The sequence below is a fragment of the Emys orbicularis genome, chromosome 10 (genome assembly GCF_028017835.1).
Source record: "Emys orbicularis isolate rEmyOrb1 chromosome 10, rEmyOrb1.hap1, whole genome shotgun sequence".
In the NCBI taxonomy this organism is placed as follows: Eukaryota; Metazoa; Chordata; order Testudines; family Emydidae; genus Emys; species Emys orbicularis.
This window is the reverse complement of record NC_088692.1, coordinates 77,768,899-77,787,488: the sequence shown is the minus strand read 5'-3', so window position 1 is coordinate 77,787,488 and position 18,590 is coordinate 77,768,899. Positions and strand designations below refer to the sequence as shown.

Below are 18,590 nucleotides of genomic sequence, written 5' to 3'. Positions count from 1 at the left end.
TCCCCCTCTGCTCTCTCTCCTTTCAGAAAAGACTAGGGAACACCACAAAGGCAAGGCTTGCCATGTACCTCTTTACATCAACTACTGTGAAAAGAAATAATGTTGTTTTCCAGAACCACTCTTCCCTTGATCTCCAGTTGCAGAAAAATTCCACCCATAAAGTAACTGATTAGGAGTAAGCCCTCTGCATTCTGAGTAACTATCAAGTTCTCTGACTCCCTTTGTACCCAGCATGTTCTTACGCACATCAGCCTTTCTTCATTTGCACCGCACAAAAGTTACTCTAGTTTTACATAGTCATTTAAGATCCTGGTCCTGTTGAAACCAAGTGAGTTTGGCCATTGATTTAAATAGGACCAACATCCCTTTAGAGCCAGGGTGGTCAAAGTTTGTTCCCTAAGTCACATATATTGTATACCACTCTCATCTGCAATATGGATGTGTGGCTTGTTGAAGACTGCAGGTCCATCAGGAGTCAAATTGGAACCCATCCAGTTGACTGCTGGGAGGAGTTGTTCTCATGGGTCACAGCTCTGTATTAACAAATAACATGGCCAGAGTTGTCTGCATTACATTAAAACCAATAGTTGTCCTTTGGTTCCTGTTCAATTGCCAGAGGGCAGAGTTTGGTGACCCTGATTTAGAGATACTAGTCACCCTTTAATGCATGTGCATAAATCCCCTTGACATTTCTAGATGTTATTTTCATGCACTGAAGAGAAATTATAGATCCTTAAATTATAAGTTTTATTTCCTCTAAAGCTAAACTTGAGAAACCATTCGGTACTCGGAAAGTAATATGCATTGTTTGTTTTGTTACATGACTTTGTCACCCCTTTCTGGACTTCTTTCCAGGTCCCGGGATGACACACAAATAAATAAAATCACACCAATATTTTAAAACCGCAAGAGAGGCAACTTCAGAGATCAAAGCCAGTTTATGACAGACTGAGTCTATAAGCTCATAAATTAATTTAGAAAGATTTATTTTTTATGTACTGAACTTATTATGTAAGGATTTCTAAGGGTAATAAACTCTGCATATTTGGCAATTACAGCTAATGCTAAGCAGATGGAGTTAAAAACTTCTGAATCAGAGGTTGGATGGCACAGGTTGGATGTTTGTGACATGGGAAAATATTCCTACTGTAAATGATATATTCTTTTTTAAGTAAAGAAACAGAGAAATTATTTTCATATTTTCACATACACAGCCACCAATAGACAAGGGTGTACATCTGGCTGAAAGGTGATTTGCAAAGGCAAAACCAGTTGGGGTTTTGCACCTTTTTGCTTATTTATGATGCATAAAGGCCTGGAAATTAAGTTTTATTCAAACCCAAATCTCTATTTGGTTGATTGTTTTTTGCTAATAACTATTTAACTAGAATATTTTTGTTGGGATTTAACTCCTCCATCCCTTCAGTTAAGGGCTGAGGGCCTGATCCAATTCCATTCAAGTCAAAGGTAGTCTTTCCATTGACTACAATGAAAGCTGGACCAGGCCCTGAGAGAGCTGCCCATGTGAGACTCTACCCTCCCCCATAGGTCCTCTAGCAAAAGCAGGGAATAACAGATTTGATATTCTCTATATTTCTATGGTAAAAACATTAGTGGAGCATAATCTTTTTATTAAAAAGAAGAAAAAGACAAAACCTGTTGAGCGTCTTAAATATCTTTTAAATATGGTTTTTAAACCATTTTTTTCCTTTATAAATCTCATGAAGAATACTTATAAGGCTCCAATGGAGCATGCTTATCCTTGGTAATTCTTAGAGTTCATACTGAGTTTTATACATCTCACATGGGGTGGATTGCAGCTCATATAGACATACTCAGCTAACGTACCTAGTTATTCGGCTCAGGTACAGGTACTGGAGCAGTACAGGGTTCATGGTGGACTGTACAAGGCCACTTGGAACCCAGGGCTAGCCCACACTGGAATCATGCTACCATGCGTCACTGCTCCTGTGTCCAAGTTAGCTGGATTATAGCTGGCTCGAGGATGTCTCTGTGAACTGCAGTCACGCACCATGTTTTCAGCATTGCCATGCCTTCAGATTGCCACTAATTGCCATGTTTTTAATGCCCTTTTGAAGGAAAGAAAAAAATAGATTTTTCACTGATGGTCCTTTAGACTTTGTCTACACTACCACATAGAGCTGTTGCCAGTGAGGGTTGCTAACAATGCCTGCTGTTGAACTGGCACTGAGTAGTTTGTCCTTGTCTACACATACAGCCGACCCGTGACTGGCACCTGCTTATATGCAACCATTGTCAGTGGCCATTATACTTTGTTCGGTAACAAGGCCTTACTATGAAATAGAGGGAGAAAGATAACTTCATAGAAGACACATTTCTCCCTTAAGTGCTATAGTTTTCATACTCCCCTTTTCATTCCTTCCTTCTGCTGTTTGTTTTTTTGGGGGGAAGGGTGGGTGGGAGGAATGGGTGTTTTCCCTTCAGCTGTCATTTGTTCATTTTGTTCCATTCTCATCTCTGACCGCTTTCCATGATTCATTTTCAGTTCAATGCGAGTTCTGGGGGATGGTATAAGGAAGCCTCCCATTCATAGGAGAAGGTACAGAGCCAACTAACTTGACTAACCATTTTGCATTTGAATGTCTACTAACTTCATACTCTCATATTAGTTAATCCAGTTTAGATTCAGTACTTCTTGGAACATTTGTCTTATACAGAGACACGCATCCAATTTCATCGCTCTCACCCTTAGCCTGACACAGCCCGGTTTTTACAACCTTCAGTGCAAGCTGCAAAGTCATTCTTTCTAGGGCTTTTAGTTGATGGGGTGGGTTGAAGGATATTGGAAATTGCGGATTGGAAGCATCCAACAAAATAATATATTTAGGACTGGAGGTTGAATTTAAATGGGCAAGTAATTGTTTATTTGTCTGTTTGCCTTAATTATTGTTTAAAATGTATCAGAATCCCTAGATCTCCAGGATAGGCATGTAGGAACATATTTGAAAATAGTACAGAGGATACATAATACACTTGGTACACCTGCAGCAGCTGATTTGCTTTAATTTTAACTTTATGGGTTTTTTTTAACCCTGCCTCTTAAAAGCTGGAAAATAAGCATGATTTTCAAACCAGTTTTTGTCCCTTTCTATCTGGCAAACATTTATGATTTCTTATCCTCCCCATACATATTTATTTATATATAAATAAAATAAGGATAAGGCAAACTTACCCCTATTTTATTGTTGAAGCATCAGCATGATTAATTTATGTGAGCAGCAATGTTTACAGCTCAGGAAAGAGCTTTTTTAAAAAAAAACTGAATGCTGGTTCTACAGAAACACTATGTAGACCCTACGAAAATAGTTGCTGCTATTACTGTTAGAATTCTTAGAGGTGCAGTAGAGGATCCTTCCTTCGCTCTCCATGGCCCCGGTTTTATGGGGAGTTTTGTTGTTGTTTTTGACCTTGTCCTCCCTGCCCCACCCCAGACCCATTAATTCCTTTGATGTACCCACTTCTCTGAAATTTTACTTATGATTGTGTCATTGTTTTGACTGGAGAGACTAAGTACCTGCTACGTTGGTTCACTTCATGTGCCATGACACTCATTCTGCTACTGCCACAGAACATGGATCTCTTGTGGATAGTTGTTTCCTAAGGCCTTGTCTATAGTAAAGGGGTTTAGCAAAATATTCCCACTAGTGGTATAACTGATTCAGTTGCACCAGTGAGAATTTTTTTTCTACATGATCTTTGGCTGTAAACACAGCTCCTGGTTTTCTTCCTAGTTGTGTAGAGTGAAGCGTTAGCCCATGACAAGCCTTTGACATGGCCGTTGACCTTGACTCTCAACTCCACAGAAGCATGCGCTCTCACACCTGGCTGTAACATGCAAAAACCTAAATTCTCAAGCACGGCCTCAAGGAATTAGTGCTCTATGTGCCTTCTACGGTGTCTTCCTTTACAGTGCAACACAGACTGCACAGGCCTCAGTGAAGTACTTAGCATCTCTAATTATGATATTATAGCCTCTGAGAAGAGCAAGTGAAAGGGGAAATGGTGATATTTCCTCTGTGCTTCCCCTTGAGGCTCTCAATCCAGTATCTTCATGCGTGCTCACACCTACTGATATCCTTATTACCTTCATTAATATACTAGACTTCAGGTTATTGTTACGCCCATCCTTAATGAAATGCTATGGACTCCATTCGGCTCAGACTCCACACTGCTCTGTACTTTGTAAGGTGGCATGCAAGGATTGCCTTGTGAGCATATACATGCTAACTGCTTTTTACCAGCTGCACAGTGATAGCCACCTGACTTCTACAGAGGAGCTTGGGGTCCTTATGCTAATCGTAAAGAGAATGTGTCTCAAGTTGGCCACTTAATATCACTACTTACCTTTGCAATTTAGGTCAGATTCTTTAGTCAATGTACTCTCATTCTATCTCTTTACCACTGCCCCAGCCTCCCAGCCTTTTTGATACCCTACAAGCAAGTGCTGGAGAGGGGACAATGGCACAGCCTCAAACTAATTCCAGTCTGTAGCTGGTCACACAAATGGCTCTTCCCTCTTCTCCCTCCACCCTCCTCCCCAGTCTTCTGCCAAGGGTTTGTATATATATTGTATGACGGGCCACTGTCTTCACTTTTGCATGGTGTTGCCAATAGACTGTGGGTGGCTCACCAGCAGGATTAGAATTCTATATGTCTGTGTTTTCCACAGCTCTTGCCAAGAATTTTTATTCCTCTCTGGGACCTTCTGCCATTTCCTCCAAGCCTCCTACTCCTTCATCTCTCAATTATAGAGTTTCTGCCCTGCAGTTTTGTAGTCACACTATAAAATTAATATAGTTAAGAAATATATGTATGTAGAGAGAGATTTTATATATATATATACCCAGATCTACAGAACTGTCAGCTGTAGGTCAGTTTTCATTGTGAAGGAAATTGAATACACTCTCCTTCCCCACCTCACCCCCACAATACACACACAACTGCGTGAGTGTGTTGAACCATTGTCTTAAGGGACACACAGGTCACCTAAGGGTGTCAGCAGACTCTGAAGGTGAGAGCAGTCGTGGAGCTGTAAATGATGCGAGTTATTCATAGTATAGCAGGACACTGACTCCCTTGTGACCTTGAGCAAGTGTCTTATCCCCTTTGTTTCAGATTCTCCATCTGTCAAATGGAGATACTCCTTACCCTGTGGTGGTTTACTTAGCTGCTGATTACAAATGCACTTTAAAGGTTGTGCATGTTACAGCAAGGTGATTGTATTGATTGTATTGATGTTAATATTCTGGAAGCAATCAGAAAAGATCTTCTATATATCTGATGGCCTGCCGAGCACAGGAGCTTCACTAACAGATGCATCATGGCTAGGACCCTAACAAATTCACGGTCCATTTTGGTCAATTTCATGGTCATAGGATTTTTAAAATTGTAAATTTTATGATTTCAACTATTTAAATCTGAAATTTCACGATATTTTAATTGTAGGGGTCCTGACCCAAAAAGACATTGTGGGGTGGGTGGGTCGCAAGGCGGCGCTGTCTTCTGAGCTGGGCAGCTGGATCACGGCAGCGCCACGCTGGCTGGGAGCCCAGCTCTGAAGGCAGAGCCGCCGCCAGCAGCAGTGCAGAAGTAAGGATGGCACGGTATGGTATTGCCACCCTTACTTCTGTGCTGCTGCTGGCAGGGCGCTGCCTTCAGAGCTGGGTGACCGCCCAACAGCCGCCCCTCTCCAGCCACCCAGCTCTGAAGGCAGCAATGCAGAAGTAAGGGTGGCAATACTGCGACCCCCCCTAAAAGAACCTTGTGACCATCCTCCACCCCCCCCCCCCCAGCAACTCCCTTTTGGGACAGGACCCCCAATTTGAGAAATGCTGGTCTCCCCCCATGAAATCGGTATAGTATGGGGTAAAAGCACACAAAAGACCAGATTTCACAGGGGGAGACCAGATTTCACAGTCCGTGATGCGTTTTTCATGGCTGTGAATTTAGTAGGGCCCTAATCATGGCCCAATCAGCAGCCTCAATATGAGGCTTTAATTCCTAGACAAACTGCTGGTGGATACCCTCAGACTAAACACCATGGGTTCTTCAGTTAACTGTTCTTACTACTTTATTCATTGAGGGTCCTTGGCCCCGTTTCTGAGTACTTCCAGTTTTGCTTGGAGTGCTGGAACAAAGAGGGGCAAGGGAAAGATGACTTTATGCCTCCTTGCACTGCCTGTATTCTGGGGCCACTTGTCCCCTGCCCAACCCCTGATGTCAGAGCAGCTCTAGGGCTGCTCAAACGTGCGTTCTGTTTCCCATAGCCCCCTAGGCCAGAGCACAGTGCTCTCTGGCCATGCTTCCTACCTGGGAGCTGGGAACAGGACCAGTGTAAGGTTACACTGGTGGCTCTGTGTTGGGGCAGGACCTTTCTTATGCAATGGGTGTTTCCTGGGGCAGTTTTCTGCCCCCTTTAAGCACCACAGCTGAATAGAAAATCAGTTTCTCTGAGCTCGAAGAGTCTGCAATTGGGCTCCGTTGGGCATTTTTGTAGGGCCAAATTTAACTATGTAAATGCTAACTCGCAAAGAAATAATAATTGAAACCATTGTTTAAAATGAGAACCAAAGAAATTGTCACTGTGTTTTGAAATTCTAATGGTTTTACATGCAAGATGGAGACTGTTTGGTTCTTGGCACTGGTATTTTGACAAGAGAAACTTTCATTTCACGGTCCCTGATTCGGATTAATCCTAGATTCATTGTGAACTAAAAAGCAAGACGCATTGCCTAGTGGTTAAAGCACAGAACTTGGAGTCAGGAGAGCCGTAGTTTCTGTTCAGGCTCTGACATTGACTTGCTGTGCAACCTTGATCGGATCACTTATTCTCCTCTTCATTCTTCCCCATCTGTAAAATGAGGTTAATATGCTTACCTGATGTGGGGGGAGCTTAATCCATTCAATGGTTGTGATGCATTTTTCAGATCCTTGGATGGAAGGTGCCATAGTAGTGCTGATTACTGTTGTTGTTAATAGACCTGTTACCTCATGGCCATTTGCTTTATGTGAAATTGGCCTTTGTGGGTCTCAATCCCATTCTCTCTCTATAAAATGCTATGGCTTGGCTTGACTGGGTTGCATATGCCAATTAAATGAATAAAAAGTTCCCTCACAGCTGGTACAGATTTTCACCCATGGCTGTGAGCTCCCCTGTCAGCTCCAGTTCAGTATCACCACCCATTGGTGGAAGCAGTTCGAGGGAAGCTTGCACTGTTCCACTACCTGCACCATCCCTGTTCTGTGGTAACTAACAGGGCTTTAGTGTCCTGGGACTGCCAATCTGGTACCTTTCACCCACCATTAATTAACATACAATGCAAAAATCTTTCTAAAATTAAATAAGTTTAACCGAGTCCTGAAGCATTCCCTTTCTGTGACAATCCAATAACTGCAGCCCTTTTCCTTTCTCTACCTTTGATATCCTCAGTTTGAGCTGGTGTCCCTCTGGCGTACAGTACATTACCATGGGTGCTGACTTTAATTGTAGAAGGTATGGTATAAATAAATGTGCAGCAGCAGAGGGGCATTGCATACACAGTGTTGTCAGCTCTTTGTGTGGTAGTCTGTTTCTCTGTTGCTCTGGCTGGAATGTGCTTGTGTCTGCTTTGTCTGTTCCTCAAGTCACATTTGGTGTTGTGTCCTCCAAAGACTGAAGTACAGGTGAAGGTGTTGGTTAGTCTCTGCTAGTCTTGAGTGTCAGAGAAGCTGCATTAGTCACCTGGAGCTGCTTTTTTTCTGTGATGATTTTTAGGCACATCTTTCCATACAATCAGAGCAATGAAAGTGACAGCAAAAGAATCTAAGCCAGAGTTAATGAGAGACAGCAGGGATCGGCAACGTTCAGCACGCGGCTCGCCAGGGTAAGCACTGGCCGCGGTTCGCCGTCCTGGGCCAATGGGGGCGGCGAGAAGCCGCGGCCAGCACATCGCTCGCCCGCGCCGCTTCTCGCCACCCCCATTGGCCCGGGACGGCGAACCGCAGCCAGTGGGGGCCGCGATCGGCCGAACCTGCCGCATCAGCAGGTAAATAAAACTGGCCCGGCCCCCCAGGGTGCTTACCCTGGCGAGCCGCGTGCCGAACGTTGCCGACCCCTGAGATACAGTTGTTTTCCTCCATACTGACTGATATTTTGTAGGCATTTACATTCATACAGACTGCTTCTAGTACAATGAGAGTTTTTTGCTCTCTCTTGAGCAGGGAAGCTAGTCATTTAAACCTCTCTAGAACAAAATCTGATAACCACAGACTTGGTTTTCCCAGGCACTTAAAACTTGCGTGTCTTGTAGAAAGTCCAGAGTCAGAATTAATTATCACCGGTGAGATCCTCAACGGAGGTACATTGGCAAAGCTGAAGATCTGGACCCAGATTTATTTTTGCCTCAACAGTTAAAGGATAGAATTTCCAACTGTGTTTTCTGGAGGCTAGATAACTCTGAAGTTTGGAATACAGATCATTTACTTTAGAACACTGATTTAAATGTGATCCAAATACAGTAGGTAAAAACCACAGCGCATTATCAACTGATGACTATTTGATGGCATGTCTGAAGAGAGTTGCTGTTCTGAGCCCAGTTATTAGAGGATAGATGTCAAGATCACAGCAAACTACCAGCGTGATTTTGGGCTGCAAGAATAAAAGCCTGTCCTCCCTAGATAATAGGAGTGGGACAGATTTCCCCAAATTTTACAATGCATGCTATAGCTAAATACAATGCAATTAAAGGCTTTTGTGAATTGATAAAATTGCAAATTCTGTGATTTGTCTGCCTCTCGTTTACTAACTTGAAAAAATCTTTGGAAGACGGATGTCTGTCTCTTCTGATTTAAGATTTACTTCAGCTTTTGCTTTCGAGACGATACATGTTTGTCAACCATCAGCTCCTCCAGCGATATGTAGAATACTAGTATCCATTTGGTGTCTACGTGGATTTAAAGCTCCACTGTACATTACAAAGTATTTTATTTTTCCTTTTAACACGTTTTGAATATTAACTCAATAGTGAGTTAGATTTCATGATTAACCTTGAGTCCAAGTGTGTTGTACATATTAAATGTTTTCTGTAAAACACTTGCCCCTTATCCAACCACAGCAATTTGTCAGATAATATACGATGCATAGAGAGGACAATCAAAAGAACATAAAAGTGTCACTGTAATTGACATTTTGTCTTCAGTACTCACAGGCCATTCAATAGCAATTGATTCAGCTCCAAAATTTGAAAAAAAGAAGTATTTGAAATGCTAAGGTTATATAGCAGGATCCTATCTGAAAGATGTCAGGAGGTGCACTGGGACTAATTTGTTCATCTTTCACCTTTAGAAAGAGGGGTTGAAATCCTCATTCATGTCAAAAATGAAAATGTGTGTATTGGTGTCATCTTTAGTTCCTACTGTATATTGGACCATAACAAAAGCCACCTTTCTCAAGGAAGGCCCTGGATCAGAATAGCAGCGTTTGCCGCACATGAGAATTGAGCTTCAGTGATAGAGCTCTGTTGGGGATCTAAGACTGGCATAGTTGGGGGCACTGCAGGTCAGGAATGAGGTGACTCTACAGATCTGTAGGGTGACCCAGGCCTGGAATTGCAAGGGACGCTGCAGGTCAGCATTGAGGTGCTGAATACAGTGCTTTTGATAGGACGGTGAGGCTGGGACGATAATGTAATGTGTGGCAGCAGGGAAGGGAGGTTGGTGTTGCCAGTGAGAATTGAGCTACGCTAGCGTGGCTCTTCGTAGGGAAAACTTGCATATCAGCAGCCATCACTGTGGCTGAGTCTGGCCAACTCTTTCATAAGCACCAATGTTGCAGACAAATGCTTTTTGCTTTGTTTTAAGTGATCATGTCTGGCTCAGTTGGATAACCTAGCTGCAGAGGCAAACGCTGAAATGTGATTCATTGGCCGATGGAGACAGCACTTATTTAATACTTAGATTTTGGCACTAATGCCCTGCTTTCTGCCAAAGCCTTGTACAGTGGCAAATGCTAAGCAGCATCAAGGAACATCTCTGCGAAGAAGAGTTGTACACATTCAATATATTGCTGTCTATAAACCAATGGCTTCATAGCTGTGGGAGGGTATAGAACATTTCAGCATAGAACTTCTGTTCAGGGGCAAATAGCATCAGGATATACCAGCTATGTCTAACTTAAATTGAGCTGCATCCAGTATATAAAGAATAGAGAGAATAGAATGAGTTGGAAATAAGCTCACCTAAGAAAGCTCCCGGTTTTTCTTTTGCACTGTTCAAGAGAGTGAGAAGGAGTCCAATAACACAGAAATGTATTGGTCCATTATTCTCACACAACCATTTGCCTGAGTGTACCAAGATACTGCTGTCTGCAGTGAACACGACAAGCTGCTACCTGCAGTAGGTCACGTATATTACTCAAGGAAGTAACACAAACTGAAGGAATAATATACGTTTCACTCCACGGTGAATGTCGAGGTTGCATCCTTTTTGAATTAGAATGTGTCTCATGCACACAGTTCAGGCGCCACATTGTATGTTAAAGCATTAAGAATTTTCAGGGTCTAACCTCTCTGATTTTTCTTCAGTTACAGCCTAGAAGGCCTTGCAGGAGACTCCGATGATAACAAGAAGCCCTCCTCAAATTTAGAGACTTCCTCTTTGAGTTCCAAAGACCTCAGGCGAAGTCCACTTGCTAGTGACGAACGTGGCTCCTTGGTCTCACTCACTGAAGAGGAAGTAGAATCTGAGCAGGGGGAAATCGGAGGCTTTGACCGTCAGGTAAAGCTGTACTTTTCTTATTGTTGGGTTTTCACAAAACTCTAAATCAAAGGCTCCAAAACTTTTCCCAAGTGAGGGTCCTGTTTGCATGCATAATACAGAGATATTCTCATCTTTAATATAGATATGTGCCTGGCAAAGGCTAAAAGATGCGTCACTCCCACTTGATCAAAGCGACCTTGCTACTCAGCCATAAAGGCAGCATGGTTAGACCGTAGGACAGGGAACAAGTAACTCCTGAGTTTTCTGCTACGGACTGGATGGTCTTGGAAAAGTCACTTTGCTTCGTATAATGGAGTTAATAACACTTCTCTTATAGAGATATTATGAGGCTTAAAAAAATGAATGTTTGTGTGGCACTCTGAAGATGTGAAGCATATATAAGTACTAAGTATTATTTTATCTGTTAAGTTTTTTAGGTTTATACCCATAAGAAAATGAGGACCTTTCTCTTTCATCATAACCTGTATTCTGATTTTTTTATTGGTCTCATCCTACTGTTACAAGCAGCAACTAAATGCAATATAACAAATGGAGAATTATGCAAATTTAGGTTCACCTTCTTGGAGATTTAATCAGGAGAGATGGGCGTGTGTTTTGTGGACATGTATCTTCAATCTGTTTTATTAAAAAGGCAAATATATTAAATGCATTGAATATCTGAAAGCCACACTTCCACCATAATACAGTAACTCCTCACTTAACGTTGTAGTTATGTTCCTGAAAAATGCAACTTTAAGTGAAACGATGTTAAACAAATCCAATTTTCCCATAAGATTTAATGTAAATACAGGGGGTTAGGTTCCAAGGAAATTTTTTTAGGGCAGACAAAAGGCATTATATACTGTACAGTACTGTACTGTGGTTGGGAAGTGCCCCTGGCTTATCCCACACAGGCACAGCCTGCTGAAGGCAAGGATGCTAGGAAGCACCTTCGCAGCAGCAGCTTCCCTGGAGAAGAACAGGCACCAACTTTGCCCGGGGGATGCTCCAGGCCCATCTCTTCCCATCCCCGCTCCACTCCAGGCCCACCTCTTCCCACCCCCGCCGCATCCCCGCTCCTTCCCCCGCCCGGAAAGTCCTAAGCTGTTTGGCGGTGCTTAAGGCTTTCTGGGAGGGAGGGGGAAGAGTGGAGACGCCATGCTTCCCCACTCCTGCCCCTCCCTCCCAAAAAGTGCCGGGAGGGAGGGGGAGAAGAGGAACTTGTGCAATGCTCCCTTGTAAAGTCGCTGCTCTTCCAGCCAAACAACATTATAAGGGAGCATTGCACAACTTCAAACGAGCATGTTCCCTAATTGAGCAGCGACATAACTTTGAAACAATGTTAAGCCAGAGGACGTTAAGTGAGGAGTTACTGTACTTCTCTGGGCAGACACAAAAGAACTGGGGGTTATTCAGCTGCCCCTGTTTAACTGCTGGAGATTGTCTTTGTTGACTGATCCTGGCACATTGATTTTCTTTGACATCTTCATGAGTCTCACATAGAGGAAATTGGTGTTGCTTAGTGCATCTGTCACTTGAGCATCAAACTGTTGTTGAAAGTGGCATCTGAGGGTATGTCTACACTACAGGATTAATCCGAATTTATATAATTCGAATTTAGGAAACCGATTTTATAAATTCGAATGTATTCGGCCACACTAGGCACCATTAATTCGGTGGTGTGCGTCCAAGCTACCGTAGTAGCATCGATTTCCAGAGCGTTGCATTGTGGGTAGCCAATAACATCTAATTGCCAATAACATCGAATTGCGGCCACACTAACCTTAATTCGGATTAACAATACCGATTTTGACGCTACTCCTCTCGTCGAGGAGGAGTACAGAAATCGAATTAAAGAGCTCTTTAATTCGAATTAAATGGCTTCGTTGTGTGGACGGGTCAAGCGTTAATTCGAATTAAAGCAGCTAAATCCGAATTAAAGTCGTAGTGTAGACCAGGCCATAGTCACAGCCTAAGTAAAGGTGAAGGGAGTAACCAGGGCTCATGAGAACTGATCTGTGAGAGCTGGCTTTACGATGTGGGATTGTATCTCTTAGCCATTGCTTTGATGAATGGTGTTCATTGAAAGTCCATTGTTACAGCTACATACCCTCAGTGTCAGACTCTTGCCATTTTGTACTGACAGCTGATGTGTAACCTTGATTTATGCATTCCCAATTAATAGGCTAAGGATAAGCAATAGAACCAAACTGAACTCTTTAAGGTTCGAGCTTCTTGGGCAGTAACAGATAATTTAATGTAATGGAGGACTGTGAATGACACAGTGAGGGACAGCATTAAAGACTTTATTTAAAATAAAATAATTAGTTAAAGCAGACAGGCATTACAGTATAGTCATACACTGCATTTATACCCACATTCCAGGATAAAATGGTGCATCCAGGCTGATCAGTCCCAGGATGAGAAGAATGAGTATATAATCCTTTCTCTCTCTGGTACTCCAAATTAGCATACTACTCTTTATATAATCAATTATAACAACACCCCTTAATTAATTAGCATTAGGCCTACCTTTTACCGTATTTACCATAATTAAATATTTTCTACTTTCTCATTGGTTGTTTAATATTACACATAATCTTACTTAATGTCTACGTAAATATCATTCCAATAACTATCAATACAGATAGCATTCTTCTAAAATATTCACATTTTGTCTAAGACACATGTTAAAACTAGTTAAAACCAAAATCTGTTTACAACATGGCCTAAGATTGTGTCCGAATTTATCTCTAACTTGCCTCTAAATTATCTCACTTTACTCATATTTTACTAGGCCTTATTATTATCATGCCCAAATTTAAGGCCCAAAAGCATATTTTCTACTTACATTTCAGCACATTTCTATTTAACATAAGCAAATGTCATCTCTATAGGCTACAGCTGGCGGGGTTGAAATCACAGCAGTATTATTCATTGGTCATCAGACAACAAACATACATTTTATTGGCTTGCCAGAGAAGAAAGCAGCCTGTGCTTGCCTCTATTTTTATTACATACTTACATTTGTTTCCCATTTTTAAAGACGTTGCATTTCACTTTTACAATTCCTCTGTGGTTTTGTCATGCTGCAATTCACCGTTTTTGTACCCTACCACTCTAGTTGGGCCCATCCCTTTGGGGAAGGTATTCTTGAGTGTTTTAATGTTCCAGTATTTAAAGGGATGGGCAACTAATGCATTTAAACACTAGACTGTAGTCTGCAGTTGGGGTGAGGGCATTGCTTGGCATATCTTCTTAATAGAGTTGTTTTCTATTCCACAGACACGCCAAAGATCACAGCCGCATGGATTTAGTTTCTGTACTTCTGCCACTTCTCCGCTGACCAAATCCATTTCGCTAATGACAATCACTCAACCAGGACTAGACAGTGAGTAAACATGACTTTCCATTTGCCTTATCATCCCATATGCAGTATTCACGTACCCCTTGCTAACTCCCCAAGATAGAATCCCCCAAGCTTTCTTTCTGTCTTATTACTTGAAGTAGAGGTACGCTTCTCTACTGCATCTAATTACAAAAAAGAGGCATCACTCATTTTTAGACCCAAATTTCGCACCTTGCATACCTAGAATTATTTTACTCTGTTAATGTAAATTATTGGTATTAGAACTGATGTTTCTTGACTATATTATAAAAAAAACTGATTATGTTCATGATAAATCCTGTATCCTTTTGAATTTATTCCTCTGCTGTTACTGTAATGGTTCCTCATTTGAGGTATTACTTTTCCATATCTTGGAAAGTTGAGAGATGTAGAGATATGGAATCCGAAACTTCTGTATCCTCAGAAGAAAAGCCATAAGACTAGTGTTTAGGCTGGAGAGGGAATGGCCTTCCTGATATTTGTTCTCTAAAGGAATTTACTCATTAATATTCCTTTTACCCGGATCAACCTTTCTGTGGGTTGACGGGCATAATTTCAAGTTGCATGTTTTGAGGAGAAGCAACAGATGCAGGGGTGAAATGTCAAAAGTCTGGGGTGCTTTTCTTAAGTTAAATTCTGTGAAAAGAATAAGTAGTTTGCAAAGTCTTCTTTATTCCAGATGTGCTTGAGAAGACCACACACTTCTTCTCCTCACTAAGTGTTGGCCAGGCAGTATGTTTGGTCTGCTTTTATACAATTTCTCATTGGCTTGATGAGACCAGCTCAGAGCTTTTTCTCATTACTGAAATGCATATGATCTGTATGATCATCAGTCTTTACATATTGTGGATTACATTTTACTAAAAATAACCTGTCTGTTTTTGGCCCATTGGTCAAAATCATCCAAACAAAGTTAATAGTTACACCAGAGATTTGTTTGGCCTTACATTTATAAAAAACAATTCTGTTTCACCTAGCTTCATCATGGGGCTCCTCCCCTCAACTCAGTGACAAAACAGCCATTCAGTGGGAGCGTCACACCCAAAAGGACCTGTTCCTAGCAAAAAGACATGCTTTAAAGTAGAGAGTTTTATTTTGTTTGGAAGCTAACAGGGAGAACCGCACAGAGAGGGTGCCTTGTGACATTTTTAAGTTCATTGCCCTCATTCTTCCATGATTAATAAGCATGTGGCCTAAAAGATGTGTCCCATAGCAACAGTAAACAAAACACCACCAAATCCATCCAATAAAAAAAACTACATCTTACTCTATATTATGTCACACCCTCTTTCCTCTTTTTGCTCAAGCCCTTCCTTTTTTTTTTAAGTAAACAGTTTTTTGGCATCATTGCCAGTTGCTAACCAAACACTCTAAATAACACAGTCCCAGAAAAACAGATGTTTTTTAGAGGTCCAGAAAGCTTGGCAACCTAATGCTTTTCTCCCCATTACTTGGAAACTTTCTGTTGGGCTCACTGAGGAGATTGCCTCAGTAGAAGACTTATGCCACCTCACTTTCAAGTAAACTGTGACCCATTTCATAAAGAGGTTTCCCTCATAATGCACATTACAGGTACCAGCAAGACCTGAGCAGATAAACTTGGTCAAAAATCCCTCCCTTTTTTTATATTTGTTTTTGTCTAATTAATGTCAGCCCAACCAGAGCACTCTATATATCAGGGGTCAGCAACCTTTCAGAAGTGGTGTGCTGAGTCTTCATTTATTTACTCTCATTTAAGGTTTCACATGCCAGTAATACATTTTAACATTTTTAGAAGGTCTCTTTCTATAAGTCTATAATATATAACTAAACTATTGTTGTATGTAAAGTAATTAAGGTTTTTAAAATGTTTAAGAAGCTTCATTTAAAATTAAATTAAAATGCAGAGCCCCCTGGACCGATGGCCAGGACCCGGGCAGTGTGAGTGCCACTGAAAATCAGCTCGCGTGCCGCCTTTGGCACACGTGCCATAGGTTGCCTACCCCAGCTATATATGCAGGGAATGAAAGTGGTAACTCAAATGAGACTATGGAAATGGAATATTGTTAATCAAACCAGTTTAGGGTAGAATAGTAGGGTCAGTCTGGTGGCTAGAGCTGGGCCAAATTATGGGCCTACATTTTCAAGACTGTCTAACTTTCTGTGTGGTTAATTTGAGATACCTTAGAGAAGCCTGATTTTCTGAAAATCAGGTCCCTTTAAGATGTTTGAAGTTAGACAGCTAAAAAGTAAGGCATTCAAACTCATTAGTCATTTTTAAAATTTTTGTCATAAGGTCTGTTCCCAGCTCTGCCACTTACTGAATGTGGAAACTTGGGCAAAACACTTCACCTTTCAGTGTCTCCATTTCGTCATAATCATCATGGCAAATCCCAAAGGGATGTAGCCTCCTTGTAGAACAAGTGCCACTCAGATCGATTTTTAGCAAGGTCATCTTTAAAACAGGCATGATGATACTTCTTACCAGCCCAAGGGTGCGTTGAGTCTTAATGTTGGTGAAGTGTTTTTGTGCCTTTTGTTGGAGGATCTCACGGTATAATACATAACTTTTATTGGATTTCCAAAACTGAACATTGATCTGTTCATTACAGCATACTTAGTGTATACCAGTGTTTCCCAAACTTGGGACACCGCTTGTGTAAGTTTGTTTACCTGCCGCGTCCGCAGGTTCGGCCGATCGCGGCTCCCACTGGCCGCGGTTCGCTGCTCCAGACCAATGGGAGCTGCTGGAAGCGGCACGGGCCGAGGGACGTACTGGCCGCAGCTTCCAGCAGCTCCCATTGGCCTGGAGCAGCGAGCCGCGGCCAGTGGGAGCCGCGATCGGCCGAACCTGCGGACGCGGCAGGTAAACAAACCAGCCCAGCCCACTGGGGGCTTTCCCTACACAAGCAGCATCCCAAGTTTGGGAAACACTGGTCTATACTATGTGTCTGACGAAGTGGGTATTCACCCACAAAAGCTTATGCTCCAATACATTTGTTAGTCTGTAAGATGCCACAGGACTCTTTGTTGCTTTTTACAGATCCAGACTAACACGGCTACCCCTCTGATACTTAGTCTATACTTAGTTATACAAGAATAAATCTCAGTGATTTCATAGAAGTAAATAAAGTAAATACAATCTAGAACAAGTTTAATTGTCCATGATTATTCTGTCCACTTGAATAATTTTATAAGAACATAAGAACAGCCATACTGGGTGATACAAAAAGTCCATCTAGCTCAGTATCCTGTCTTCTTTCAGTGACCAATGCCAAGTGCCCCAGATGGAATGAACAGAATATGTCATCGTCAAGTGATCCATCCCCTGTTGCCCATTCCCAGCTTCTGGCAAACAGAGGCTAGGGACACCATCCCTGCCCATCATGGCTAATAGCCATTGATGGACCTAACCTCCATGAATTTATCTAGTTCTTTTTTTGAACCCTGTTATAGTCTTGGCCTTCACAACATCCTTTGGCAAAGAGTTTCACAGGTTGACTGTTCATTGTCTGAAGAAATAATTCCTTTTGTTTGTTTTAAACCTGCTGCCTATTCATTTCATTTGGTGGCCCCTGGTTCTTGTGTTATGCTATATGATATAAAATAAAGTTTATCCCAAACACTCAAAGGTGCCTGGATGGGAAGAAAACAGCTTGTTTTGCACAAAAACTTTAAAAATAAAACCCAACTGGGTAAACGTTTGGGGGATTTTGGCCTTATCTTGGTCTCTGCATGTGCATGTCATGTGTTGGTTTGGGAGCTGGTTGTAGGGTTGCACTTCCTCTAATCTCTCCAGATCTGTTGTTCCTGCTGCATCCACACTATCCTGAAGGAATTGGCTGATGTGCACTTAGCATTCACAAATGCTAATGCTGCAGCGTTTATATAATCAGAGAGTTCGCAAGAGCTGTTGGCTGGAATATGCTGAAGGCTGCTCCCAATTTTGGAATAACACATTTCCAGTGAGGAGAATTGTTACAGTTGCATACAGGAACTTCTAAAAATAAAAATAACTAAACTGAAGTGGGAACTAAGCCATGTCTGGGGAGCCTCTTCTCTCTACATTTAAAATATTGTGGCTCATCTTTCCTCTTTGAGAATAGTCTGACAAGATAGTAACCTAAAAAGGAGAAAAAATAATTCTTCACCATCGTGGTTTTCAGAGCGAAGATGCAGGGAACATGAGTGATTTGTTTGTCCATCAGCAAGTTTAGTAGGGTATATCAATAAAACTATAACTTAATTTTGTCTGCAAATGTCCCAGTTAAATGCCTTCCACTGGGAAATGTATCTCTGAGTGTTTTGCATTAAGCAGTGCCATTGATTCTTGAGTGTGTCACATGACCTTGACCAGTCCCTCCCATGCGTGGGCATATTGTCCAGTGACAGAGAAAACACTGTGGGAGATTTTTCATCATGTTGCTTTTTTTTGTCTGGATAATCC

General features: G+C 41.8%; 1 protein-coding gene across 1 annotated transcript in view; it reads left to right on the top strand.

Annotated features, from left to right (window-relative positions):
* AKAP13 (A-kinase anchoring protein 13) overlaps nucleotides 1-18,590 on the top strand; it is a 110,659-nt gene that overhangs the window by 32,468 nt on the left and 59,601 nt on the right. The window contains exons 5-6 of the mRNA XM_065411485.1: nucleotides 10,602-10,794; nucleotides 14,062-14,167. Of these exons, the coding sequence (XP_065267557.1) occupies nucleotides 10,602-10,794; nucleotides 14,062-14,167 (299 nt within the window). The remainder of the gene's footprint in view (nucleotides 1-10,601; nucleotides 10,795-14,061; nucleotides 14,168-18,590) is intronic.